Source organism: Chelonia mydas, chromosome 6 (genome assembly GCF_015237465.2).
Source record: "Chelonia mydas isolate rCheMyd1 chromosome 6, rCheMyd1.pri.v2, whole genome shotgun sequence".
Taxonomy (NCBI): domain Eukaryota; kingdom Metazoa; phylum Chordata; order Testudines; family Cheloniidae; genus Chelonia; species Chelonia mydas.
In genome coordinates, this window is record NC_051246.2 from 43,741,145 (window position 1) to 43,755,573 (window position 14,429).

A 14,429-nucleotide genomic window follows, 5' to 3' on the forward strand; every position below is an offset into this window, starting at 1 on the left:
CAGAAACCCAATACTGGCTTCAGTTAGACTACTCATGTGAAAAAGCACTACTGGATTGAGTTCAGGCTAATTAATCAGAGTCATCAGTCATAACTGTTAATAGAAAAAACCTCTGCATTAATTTTAATTACTGCCTTTGACATTTCTAAACAGGAAATGGCAAATGACAAAAGGCCAGTAAGTGCTCATGCACCTTGCAATCCAACTTTTGGGGCATCACAAAGAAATAATGAATTCTTAACTTCATCAACGTCTTCATGTCATAACAGTGTACAAACTACAGTAGTGAAGCAGTTTGTGAATAAAGTCATCACATCTTCTTCCCACTTATATCATTTGCCAAGGTAAGATTTTTAATTTGGTATTTTGTGATATGCTGCAAAGAATATAATTGAGCAAAATAATTTTATTAGCAACAGTTTAAAGCTGAAAATAGAGGTAATTTTTAAATATAATTTCATGGTTGCACAGTAACATTTACTGTTAGTTTCTTTTAATCAATCTGAAAAGTGCCTCAGAACATTGCAGATATGCAGAAATGTTTTAGCTATACCTCACTCTGAGCATGAGTTTATCTAGATTTTTAATCATCTCAAAATTAGCGATTTGTGGCATTGAAGCCTTAAAAACAAAGGCCTCCTCTTCTTCAGATTTTCAGATTTTTTCATTTGGTTAGATATTAGTCCTTCTCCCGGGGAACAGGAATGCCAAGCCAGGACCCTAGTAGTCAATTTAAGTCATTATAGCAATACAAATTATGTAAATATACAAACATGATTAAAGATACAAGATGCTGCACATGTATATTTAAGGGGCAAATCCTTATGTGTCATACAAGCCATGCAAAGGCATAAGAGGGCATTAGGCACCACCCTTACTTCCCTATTTGGGCTACTCATCCTGTGGGTAGCTGCGAGGGGATGGGGCCACTGTATCCTTGGTTCTGCCTCCCCCATCATGCAGCAAGTGTACCTGTAACAGGTTTAAATCTGGTGCAGTTTATTTTTTCCCTTAATAAAAGGGAAAATTGGGAGATTGGGGCTCTTGGAATCACAATCAACTTTGTGGTCCACTCCTGATGCCCTATCCCTCAAGCAGAATGGAACCCTTCTCCTACACACCTTAGGAAATCGAAGAAAGTCCTCTTCTACAAGCTTTAGGAGCTCTGCAACTTACCTTACAAGATGCATAGTGAATGAAGCAAGTATTCATGTACTCATTAACTAATGGGTTTGTGCATTTACTGTATGTACACATTTTTGTTTCTTGGAAGATTATTTAACTGTAAGAAAGTTTATCCTTGGCTCACTAACAAACAAAGTTTTATGCTTTTTTGTAAGCTCCTACTGTTTTGCAGAGAACAGAGGTTGGAGACAATATGCTGTATTTTAACAAGATGTGAACAAAACTTGATAATTTTAACACAGCACACCTGGCATAGGGCTAATCCTAGAACAGAAGTAAGCATTTTTTATTAAAACAAACATATTAATTATCTGATAGTTTATACTAGGGCTATTGATTAATCGCAGTTAACTCAAGCAATAACTCAAACAAATGAATTGCAATTACAAAAATTAATTGCAATTAATCGCAGTTTTAATCGCACTGTTAAACAAAAGAATACCAATTGAAATTTCTTTAATATTTTGGATGTTTTTCTACATTTTCATATATATTGTATTCTGTGTTGTAACTGAAATAAAAGTGTATATTATTTTTGATTACAAATATTTGCACTGTAAAAATGATAAACAAAAGAAATAGTATTTTTCAGTGCACCTCATACAAGTACTGTAGTGCAATCTTTGTCATGAAAGTGCAACTTACAAATGTAGATTTATTTTTGTTACATAACTGCACTCAAAAACAAAACAATGTAAAACTTCAGAGCCTACAAGTCTACTCAGTCCTACTTCTTGTACAGACAATCGCTCAGACAAACAAGTTTGTTTACATTTGCAAGAGATAATGCTGTCCACTTCTTGTTTACAATGTCACCTGAAAGTGAGAACAGGTATTTGCATGGCACTTTTGTAGCTGGCATTGCAAGGTATTTACATGCCAGATATGCTAAACATCTGTATGCCCCTTCATCCTTCGGCCACCATTCCAGTGGACATGCTTCCATGCTGATGACACTCATTAAAAAAAATAATGCATTAATTAAATTTGTGACTGAACTCCTTGGGGGGCAATGGTATGTCCCCTGCTCTGTACTACCCGCATTTTGCCATATATTTCATGTTATAGCAGCCTCGGATGATGACCCACCACATGTTGTTCATTTTAAGAACACTTTCGCTACAGATTTGACAAAACGCAAAGAAGGTACCAATGTGAGATTTCTACAGATAGCTACAGCACTCAACCCAAGGTTTAAGAATCTGAAGTGCCTTCCAAAATCTGAGAGGGATGAGCAGTGGAGCATGCTTTCAGAAGTCTTAAATGAGCAACACTCTGATGCAGAAACTACAGAACTACTAGAATTCTTTGAGAGGGTCAACAACCAAGTGGACCAAGGGGATCCAGTGGATATAGTGTACTTAGATTTCCAGAAAGCCTTTGACAAGGTCCCTCACTAAAGCTCTTACGTAAATTAAGTTGTCATGGGATAAGAGGGAAGATCCTTTCATGGACTGAGAAATAGTTAAAAGACAGGGAACAAAGGGTAGGAATAAATAGTAAATTTTCAGAATGGAGAGGGGTAATTAGTGGTGTTCCCCAATGATCAGTCTCGGACCAATCCTATTCAACTTATTCATAAATGATCTGGAGAAAGGGGTGAACAGTGAGGTGGCAAAGTTTGCAGATGATACTAAACTGCTCAAGATAGTTAAGACCAAAGCAGACTGTGAAGAACTTTAAAAAGATCTCACAAAACTAAGTGATTGGGCAACAAAATGGCAAATGAAATTTAATGTGGATAAATGTAAAGTAATGCACATTGGAAAAAATAACCCCAACTATACATACAATATAATGGGGGCTAATTTAGCTACAACTAATCAGACTCAAATTTCTTTGAGTCATTGTGGATAGTTCTCTGAAGACGTCCATGCAGTGTGCAGCGGCAGTCAAAAAAGCAAACGGGATGTTAGGAATCAGTAAAAAAGTGATAGAGAATAAGATGGAGACTATCTTATTGCCTTTATATAAATCCATGGTATGCCCCCATCTTGAATACTGCGTACAGATGTGGTCCCCTCATCTCAAAAAATATATACTGGCATTAGAAAAGGTTCAGAAAAGGGCAACTAAAATGATTAGGGGTTTGGAACAGGTCCCATATGAGGAGAGATTAAAGAGGCTCAGATTTTTTAGCTTGGAAAAGAGGAGACTAAGGGGGTGATATGATAGAGGTATATAAAATCATGAGTGGTGTGGAGAAAGTGAATAAGGAAAAGTTATTTACTGGTTCCCATAATATAAGAACTAGGGGACAACAAATGAAATTAATGGGCAGCAGGTTTAAAACAAATAAAAGGAAGTTCTTCACTCAGCGCACAGTCAACCTGTGGAACTCCTTGCCTGAGGAGGTTTTGAAGGCTAGGACTAGAACAGGGTTTAAAAGAGAACTGGATAAATTCATAAATTAATGGCTGTTAGCCAGGATGGGTAAGGAATGGTGTCCCTAGCCTCTGTTTGTCAGAGGATGGAGATGGATGGCCGGAGAGAGATCACTTGATCATTACCTGTTAGGTTCACTCCTTCTGGGGCACCTGGCATTGGCCACTGTCGGTAGACAGGATACTGGGCTGGATGGACCTTTGGTCTGACCCAGTATGGCCATTCTTATGTTCTTATGCGACGCCAGCTACAACAGTGCCATGCGAATGCCTGTTCTCACTTTCAGGTGATATTGTAAACAAGAAGCGGGCAGTATTATCTCCTGCAAATGTAAACAAACTTGTTTGTCTGAGTGATTGGCTGAACAAGAAGTAGAACTGAGTGGACTTGCAGCCTCTAAAATTTTACATTTTTTTAATGCAATCTTTTTGTACATAATTCTACATTTGGAAGTTCAACTTCCATGATAAAGAGATTGCATTATGGTACTTGTATGAGGTGAATTTAAAAATACTATTTCTTTTGTTTTTTACAGTGCAAATATTTGTAATCAAAAATAAATATAAAGTAAGCATGGTACACTTTGTATTCTGTGTTGTAATTGAAATCAGTATATTTGAAAATGTAGAAAGCATCCAAAAATGTTTATATAAATGCTATTCTATTATTTTTTAACAGTGCAATTAATCTCAATTAATTTTTTTAATCACTTGGACAGCCCTAGTTTATACACTTATCACGATATTGTCTCAGTGCTTCAGGAGAGGAACTGGTGATACGATACTCTTAAGTCACTTAGCCCAGTTAGTGGTTCCTACATTGTTTCCTGTTGTTTTATTTCCAAAGAGTTTATAATCTAACTAGATAAAAAACAAAGTTTTGAGGAAATGGTTGTAACATAAAAGCATTGATTGCCTTTGAATTGAGGGGTTATGTTTGGCATCTCTCTTTCAATATCCGTAGTTTAATTTTTAAATAAAGTTTGTGTTTACATTACATTGTAAGCAAAATAAACTCCCCCCGTACTTGCTTATCTTAAACCCCTGCCCCTTGTTCTCTCCTACTTGTTTCTATAAGATGCTCTCCACTGTGGAGCCCATTCCTCACAATGTACCCCATGCCAGTAGTACCTTTTTCTTTCTTCTCACCACGTCTCTAGTGTAGCTAAAGTATGGCTTGATTTATATTCATAGTTGCCTACATAACCAACACTGAAAACTTAAATTTGGACCGGGGTGGCCTACATGCAGCAGCTCTTGCAGATAAGCTAAAAGGAAAGCCTCCTCTACCTGGCTGATTTCGTAACAGCTGTGCTGATCCTATTTTGTTAGAGATGGTTCTTATTGCATTCCTTCCTCTGTCTCAAATATGGGGAGTCTTTCGTTTGGACTGGGAGGGAAAAGAAAATCCTGGGGCCCCTTTATAATTTGTGTCGTAACTTTCTTGTTCATTGAAATTGGACATAGTGTTATCACAACAGTATTATGATGATGTCCGTGCAAGCCTCTTGCAGAAAAAATGCCAGACCAAAATAAAATGAAATAATGGGAGTACAATCAATGGAGAGTACATTACAGTATCAACTCAAAATGATAAAGGTATAAATCTACTAGGATGGCATGGTATGTCAATACAAAGTTATACTAATGCAATTATTTGCAGTAGACAATTAGGTGGCAAAACAAAATAATATCAGTGCAAGTCTATATAAACATGTATATGATGCCTGGAGGAAGATAGGTTAGCAATGTGAACTTCCGTTATAGCTAAGTCTCAATACTTCAATTATTTAAATGTTTTATGCGGATAAATATGTAGAGAGATATAAACTAGCTTGGCATCTAGATTGTACTAGTTGCAGTTAGTCCAACAAGAAGTTTAACTACTATTAAAATAGTAATAAGATATAGTTTAGCTTAAAATACAATTAATATTAAAATAAATCACTATATCTCTTGAGCAAGGTTTTAAGTGCTCCAAAAATATAAAGCAAGAAATATATGCTTGTCAAATATACAGTATAAATAAATAATTTAGGTGAAAATGGATGACTAGATATAACAAAAAGACGACCAAATAATGAAGGGCTAAAGAGTGGTTGTTACATTTGATGTACTTCATTGTATATTGTAAGTAATTGCTATCCATAAAAATTCTATGGCTTCTGTATAAGAAAAAGGAGACAATTTGACAGGCAACACTGGTACTAAGCGACAGCAAGTACAAATCCTTGGCAACTGTCATTACCCTGCTGTTGAATTCACATCCAAAACTGTGTGATAACTTCGACCTGCATACTTGTTATTGAACCAGGGTCTGTCAAAGTAGCCACATTTTCCACTTATGAATAGGATTGTTAGCCTCATGTAGATTTAGGTCTTAGAAAACTCAAAACTGTGTAGAATGCTTTCTTTTATTTAAAAGAATACTATTGTTTTGTGCTTAAATAATAAAAATATGTTGAAGTGTATCCTGATTAAATTTTCATGGATAGTTTGAAAAATCTCTTTGAAAAATTTATAGTAAAATAAAACTTCTATGTTGTATCTAAATTAATTTAAAGTGTATGAATTAGAGATTAGAATAATTTCCTTTTATCATAACTACAAACCTCTCTCTAAAAACTTTCTCAATATAATCACGCAAAGAAGCAATTCTAGAACTGCTAGTAAATATGCAATAAAGATTTTAGGCCTCAATACACATAGGGTTTGGGATTCTTTTGTTTCTTTCATTTAAGCATCTTGAGTGTGTGCTATTGCTTTAATTCTTGGCCACTTTTTTTCTCAATATTAAACCCAACGGTAGGAGCCCTACACAAGCATGTTTCCTTGTGCCACAAACATGGGATTGACAACCTTTTGGCTTGATTTAACATGGATCTGAACAGGAATTTTGCCTTAATAAGGAGTGAAGAATCATACATTTCACCATGACACTTAATGTCATTTCACAGATCACATGACAAAGTCTCTTAAAAAATAGTGTAGTTTTTCCAGGAGTTAACATGATGTGGTCAGACATGCTTCAGCGCAGGATCTGGTGGGGAGCCCTGAGCCCCTCCAGGGTGGACAAGGCAAGAAGGTATGTGAATAGGGAGGTGGCCAAATTCCTTTGGACCATAGGAAGGACAGTAATTTCACTTCCTGGCATAGTATATGGGGCAGCAAAGTTGTTTCAGGAGGATGGGGTTCACCTGTCTGACTTAGGTGCCGTCATTTTTTTACCAACTGATATAAAAGATGGCATTAGGAGATGTCTGGAAACCCGACTGGGTGTGGGGAGGAGGCAGCCAAGCTAATTGCTGACGCCTCCTTGTGGCAGATGTCCAGTGCAGGTACTCCATAGGGAAAGTATACAGTGACTGGATAAATGGCTTGGAAAAGGACTTAAAAAGAGGTGTTCGTTAAAGGAGCGAATGGGGGGCAGTTGGGCACTCCTATGATTGGTATGGCAGGGAGCCAACCCCCCATTCTTATAGCCCACCTTAACCCTCCTAAAAGGCAGGGGTGGAGGGTGAGTTCCTGGCAATGGATTTACTGGAGGCCCTGGGAGGCAAAAAGAGGGGGAGCTGGTGGCAGCCCCTCACCACAGGTATGGAAAAAGAGGGGGAACTGGTAAAAGCCCCCCAGGTTACTATGGAATAAACATGGGGGTTACCTGCACTGTACACTTATCTACCGGGTAGTCGCAGACATCTAATAATATAAGTTGCAGCCTGATTAAACCATGTCAAATGTCTCCTGTCCTTCTTTCGGCATAACCAGACAATGAACCCAACTATAGGAGCGCTACACAAGCATGTTTCCTTGTGCCACAAACATGGTATTACAACCTTTTGGCTCAATTTAACATTGATCTGAACAGGAATTTTGCCTTAATGAGTGAAAACCCATTGTTTCATGTTCTCTGTGTATATAAATCTCCCCACTGCATTTTCCACTGAATGCACCTGATGAAGTGAGCTGTAGCTCACGAAAGCTTATTCTCAAGTAAATTTGTTAGTCTCTAAAGTGCCACAAGTCCTCCTTTTCTTTTTGCGGATACAGACTAACACGGCTGCTACTCTGAAACCTGACATTTTACCATGGCACTTAATGTCATTTCACAAATCACATGACAAAGTCTCTAAAAGAATAGTGTAGCTTTTCACTACAGGCTGAGCTCTTCACCCTATATTAGGTCTCCAATGAACTGTGCGCTAGGGTTGTGTTCAGACTAGCATTTCCTTAACATGTCCCAACATTGCACTACCTCAAGTATAAGTCTGCTGTTGGTAGCAAATGTGGTACTAGAGTAGACTAACTGTTGGCATGTTAACCATCTATAGATTGCACCCCAGTTAAAATATGGGTGCTGTTGACCCACCTGTGTATACTAGTGCTCTTACACTGGTGTCCACTGATGAAACTGAACAATGATGGTACAACGATGGAAAATTTTAAGAAGATACTAGTGTGTACAAAGGCTACAAGTCCTAAGTTAATATCATACCTATTTTCCTTTAATAACGGTTTTATTCACCAGCAGATCATTTGTAATGTGGTATATGTGGTTGAAAAATATTTATAAGAATTCATTAGTGGTAAATATTAAGTAACAATTCTTTACTAAAATAAATGACTCACTTGTTAGTTTATTTTTCAGAGGTAAAGCCAAGGCAGTTAATATTCTAACAAAATAATTGACTCTTCAGTAAGGAAAGTACCAAGGATTTTTTTCAGTAATAAGTAATGGGATCTAATAGACGTTATTGTAAAAAAGAAAACAAGATATTCTTCACTTTTCAAATGGCCCATAAGACAGCGGTGGAGGAAAATGGACATTTACAAGATATTCGTGTCTTTTTTGTCTCACTAATCAGAATTCAAAACACACCTCAATATGTTTATGGCCGGAGTGCTACATAGATTTTGTTCTTGATTTAACTGAAACTCTTAACATTAATTTAATCACAGTATTTTGATATATAATATTTGAATTGCTGTGTTAAAGATACTGCAAGACATGCAAAAAAAATCTTATAATTTGTGGGTGTGACATCACCAGGCTCTTGTAGTTCGTGGGAACAATGTGACACACATGAATTATGAGAATCTGCAAGCTAGAGTGAGGAGCTGACCATGTCAGACTCTTCTGTTGCTTCTGCTTGGCTGTTGATACTACTAAGACACCCTCCAGTCTTAAGAAAAGAGTGAATAAAAAATAAATTTTGATCTATATCTGGATATATATAACGCCAATGTTGTGGTGTATTACATCATTTATTTCTATGACATCAGTGTAATATTAGTCCCAAATTTAGACCTGTCTGTTGTTTATTCTCTATTTTTGTTCTTTAAAAAAAAATTTTTGCCTTATGGTTGTTAATTTTTTAATGTTATAAGTGAATTTATTGCATATATTAAGTGAAGCAAGACTAGCACTGGTCTGACTCAGGCATAAATCAGGTAGGTTCTGCAACCTGCCCCAGATATAGCTCTTTCAGTTTTCCTCAGTCTTGACCTTCAGCAGTTCCTGCTACTCTAATTCTGGATCTCTCTTAAGCAGAGCTTAATTGAGTTAATTCGGCAATGGTTTTATGACATGCACAAGTGAGGACTAATATAAAACTATTCAAACACATTTTCACTAATGACTTGAACGAGAATTTGAATCTGGGTTTTCAGGGTTAGAGTTTAGTAGTGGAAGAAAGGACAGATTTCTTAATACAAAAACAAAACGAAAATCAAAACACACCCAAAACTATTTTAAGGGAACACGAACAGGTTAAAAATCACTTGGAAATGTCTTTACTTTCGTTATTAGTAACATCTTAGATTGTTAAAGCAACATTTAAAACATTATTTATATTTTACTTGTTATATTGTTTGCCTATACTTAGAGAAATGGAAAAATAAACAATGAAAGTAAATTTGCAAGTTTTGCTTTTGTTTCTAGTCAATTTCACATTCAGGTACTCATTCACTGCCACAATTTTGCAATATTTGAATCACACACGTTGGAGAGAAAAGTGTATTCATTTTACAAAAGATTGATGTGTCTGTTAAGGGTTTTGGGGTTTTTTTTTGTAATTTCAGGGAATATTTCTATCAGATTTTGGAAAACCTAATTTTTACTGAAACTACAGCTGGGATTTACAAAAGAGCTATAGGGATTGAGGTGCCTAATTCCTGCTGAATTTCTGCCTAGCTCCCTTTGAAAATCTCAGGCTACATTTAATGGAATCTCAGTTTACTTTTTCAATGGCCTGTTATTTTGTTTTATTATATCTAAGTTGAATAAAACAAAAGACTTTTGTAAGCTTAAAAATAGTTTTAAAGTAAATTGAAAATCTTATTTTCCTCCTTGAGATTTTGTCTTGGACTGTTTTCAAAATCTGCTAATTATTATGGCAATTTCTTGGTGCCTTAATGATTTGGTTTCTTTTTCTTCCACTTTTCAAGTGTACATTGACATTAAATAAGTTCACCCATGCTTGTCACTTATCAGGTTTTCCCAAGTCCTCGCATATTCAATAATTACTTAAACTAAGCAAAAGGTCAGCATAAGAGGATATAATTTTATGTTTTCTTCTATATTTTTCTTTCAGAAAATGTATTTCCCCCTATGCAAAAACGGCAATTAAAAATACTGACGGAAAGCAAAACTCTAGACAGCCTCTGTTTGGCCCTAACATTCATATGCAATCGGCAGTGGTATCAAGAAGGTCAGGACTTCAAGATTGTTCCACACATCAAACAAAATCAGTTCAGAGCAGTGATAGAATATCAGACCTAGGCAGCTACAAATCAAACAGTACAAACAATTTCTGCCTTATATCGCCATCCAAGAAAAACAGACCTGTCAGTGCTCCAGCAGGTCAGCTAAGGTAATCAAAGCTGTTCTATGTTGCTTTTAACTGTGACTGTTGATGCTGTTTCTCCTTTCAACAGAAATAATAATGATGATTCAATTGATACTCCAAAACATACAAATAAAAGACATTGCTAATTTTATTCATTTTTAAGATGTATTGCATTCTTTAAGATTTATTTATTTCTAGTGTCGTGTGTGTGCGTGCACATGCACATAATATATTTATATATACAGCATATATATATATATATATATATACACAACATAAATTGCATCCATTAGCCCTCTGGGTATATTTTTATAATTTCACACAAAAAGCAGTTTAATAATAAATTGTAGTAATACCTCACTAAGAGTCAAACTCTAAATTCCTTACTCACATGGGTTAGCAGTTTCTCACACAATGACTTCTTGACTTTAATGAGACTACTTGTGTTAAGAACTGCCCACTAGTATAAATAAGGGATTAAAAATCTTATAGAACAAAAAGTCCTTTAACTATTACTTTCATTACTGAGCAAGAAACTTGGAAATTGTCAAATACCTCTACTTTATGGTTATGTGCATAAAAGTACTGATTGTGTAAAGGTACAATCTAGTGCCCATTAAAATTGTTTGAAAGATTTCCATTTAGCGGAGTTGAATCACATGCTTAGGCCTCAAACCTGCTCTGAGTTCTTTATCGTTGTACCTGTGCCCTTGCACAGAGCTCAGTGCAGGATTGTGGCCTTAGATTACAAATGTTCTTGTTAAAACATGCAGCTTTCCTATAGCTATGCAATAGAAATTCTTTGTTTTCTAAGAAAAGCCTTACAGTGCAATAGCACTATAGATTATTTTTTTGTGGAATTACCCTTTTAAAAATAGTATTGAGAGTATTTTTTCTTTATTGGATGTTAGTGCATTACATTTTAGTCGCTAATGGCATTGAATATATTTTGCATTCTGAAGAACAGAAACATTGACAGAAGGCCCCATTCTACAGTCTACAGTTAGAATTGCTGTCAAATTCTATGGGAATTTTGCCTGAGTGAAGGCTACAGCATTAGCTCTTAATTTTTGAACTAAGAACAAATCATTAAGTTATACTGAATTATAAAGAAATTGAATTATGCACTGAAAACACTAATAAAAATATTGTTGATTTTTCTAGCACCAATTTTCTAATTTACAAAATTTAATCAAATGCTGATGGTATTGGAGACTCATTTTTAAAGATTGAAGAGATCTTTTTTGTTATTAAAGCCATAATAAAAAGGGCTTTGAAGATGCTGCATAACAACTTCATACTTGAGTTATAAAGGTCCTCTCTGAATGTGGTATATTACAAATAAAATATAATAAATATCAAAAATAAACTAAATATGTGATAGAAGGATATCGATCTAAATCTATTTTATTTAAAGGACTCCAATTTCCTTACATAGTATATTAAAAACTCAAGTATTCTGATTTAAATATCTATAATGTGAGGAGTCATCAAGGGATTACATTAAAAATATTCATTTTACATAATTGTATATAAAAAGACCTTAGAAATAGATGCTTTAAACAAAATACAAATTAACTTTTTCTCTGGTCAAGCTAAATTGGTTTTATTTGCAACAGATGTACACAGTTCTCTTCGTCAAGACTCCAGCTGGCCCAGAAAGAATCTGAAGTGCCCCAAGTTATTAAATGCCAGCCAGGGGTAATCAAAGCAACAGCTTACAAGAATGGCACAAGAAGTATCTTTGCTAAAATTGCTGTACCATCCATTAAACTGGTAAATACCAATACAAAGTTTTCTTACATGCATTCACTGTATTTATAGTTTGTACTTTATACCATGAGGTAAAGAAAGAAGTTGCCTTTTATTTTAAAATGAGCTAATATTAAAATTATTCCTTTCCAGCATGTGTATAATATACATATATGATACACATAAAATTCGTGAATAATTAACGCATACTACTCTATAAACACTGTTCAAGTAAATAGGAGCTACAGAGTGTAAAATGTTGAGTTCATTCATAACAAATTACAATATTGTGTGAGACTAAAAAGAAACAATAATAATTTTTGAAAATTCTTTGTAATGTTATGTTATCTACTGTGTTTTCATCATCCTGTTATCAGTTAACTGCCAGCAATGATTACAAAAAACCTAAGTTACTTATAGTGCAGTTACTATGGTTGGTAAATCATTTAAGCATGAATTTCTAATTTTTAGTCCTGATTCTTTCACTAAATGTTGGTCATGTTGTGAATATATTTTTCTGTTGTAATCCGTATTCCTTACCTCTTGCCTTCATTTAGCTGCTGGAGGAGTGCACTGAAAAACTGAATCTGAACATGGCTGCACGACGAGTGTTCTTGGCAGACGGCACTGAAGCACTAGAACCTAAAGACATACCCCATGATGCCGACATTTATATTTCAACTGGAGAGCCCTTTTTAGATCCATTCAAAAAAATTAAAGGTAAAAAAACAAATAGTATATGGCTTAAGGGGTGCAATTAAAAATGTTTTTCACCCTGTCTTTTTGCATGGTTTAACAAAACTAATGTTTACTCATTTAGAGCTCAGTAAGAGGATAATGTGCTTAATGAAAGAAAAATCTACTGACAGCCATGTTTATTGCCCTTCATTAGCATTGGTGCTTAATTTAATATAGATCTGAATAGACATTAGGGAGCCTGCAGGAGGTTAAATGGTGAAAATATAATAAATTAAATCAGAGATTATTGAATTTACTCTTTAGTTTCAGTGACACCTAACAGACACAATTCATTAGGTTTATTACACTAGGAAGAAAATAGTTCAGCATTTCAGATTGCATTTATTAATTTAGTCATTTGACCTTTACGAAAAATCATTAAAATAATTATTGGGCTGTTTATACAACAAGGTGGAATATTTAACCTCACATGTACCCTCAGATGTGAATGTTTTGTTATTTTAAAATTGTTCATTACAAACATTAAAGCTTCCCCACTCCATTTCATCCCTTTTTCAGTACAATCATCAAATGATATTTGTACACACACAAACACACACACACACACACACACACACACACACACACACACACACAATGCTGTTTCTGACTCATTTACTTTTGAAATTTGGATGTAAATATTGTTTTCATTCATATTTTAAGATGATGGAGTACATTCTGGGATTTTTACAATGAATTTTGATGAAGTTTTACAGAATTAACTTAAATAGTGTTCTGTATCAAAGTCACAATACTCCTACGAAATACTTTTTATTAAATCATCAAAACAGCTGGCAGTTATGATAAGCTAACAATGTTAGTTAGAATAAAAATTAGCTAGCTAAATTATTACAAAAAGCCAGATGACTGATTGGGAAATTTTATGTTTGTTAAGGATCAACCTGTGTAACCTGTGTACCATTCCAACAAGAGACAAAAATTAAATGCATTTTTTTTTGGATTATAAAAATACTTTAAAAAAAAAGTTTTTACAGCTGGCATAAACTTGTGGTGCCTAAAAGTGCAATGCAGTGCATTTAACAATGGATAAATAAATACATTTTATAAAAGCATTTAACTAATGTGTATGTTTTATATTTCTTTGCTCTGAGCATTTTTAGCCTTTTCTTATGTACTTATAATTATGTTTTCTTTCTCTCTTTTTTAAAGCACCGATGGTTTATTTTTCCCACTATATTTGAAAATTACTTTTGTTACCTTGAAAGAGCAGTTTCTAGCACAAATATTTTTACTTCTAAGTAAAAAATTTCAGGACAACAGTAGCTTGTAATTTTTACAGAAAGTTGTTGCTTTAGTATAATGTTAGTTTCACCTAGAAGTGGTAATTCTCTTATATAAATAGATACTACAGTGATGAGTATTACAGAAATGTCAATGAATACATACAAATATTGACTAGTAGTTACTCTATGACTTAAGTTCTATAAATATGCCTTTTATTTTTATTTCCATGGAGCTATTCATTAGTGATTAAAGTATTTAGATTTTAGTCCGCCAACTG

General features: G+C 34.7%; 1 protein-coding gene across 1 annotated transcript in view; it reads left to right on the forward strand.

The window, feature by feature from the left end:
- Nucleotides 1–214: 214 nt before the first annotated feature.
- DCDC1 (doublecortin domain containing 1) overlaps nucleotides 215–14,429 on the forward strand; it is a 369,285-nt gene continuing 355,070 nt past the window's right edge. Inside the window, exons 1-4 of the mRNA XM_043549349.1 lie at nucleotides 215–344; nucleotides 10,163–10,441; nucleotides 12,037–12,193; nucleotides 12,727–12,889. Of these exons, the coding sequence (XP_043405284.1) occupies nucleotides 10,254–10,441; nucleotides 12,037–12,193; nucleotides 12,727–12,889 (508 nt within the window). The 5' untranslated portion in view covers nucleotides 215–344; nucleotides 10,163–10,253. The remainder of the gene's footprint in view (nucleotides 345–10,162; nucleotides 10,442–12,036; nucleotides 12,194–12,726; nucleotides 12,890–14,429) is intronic.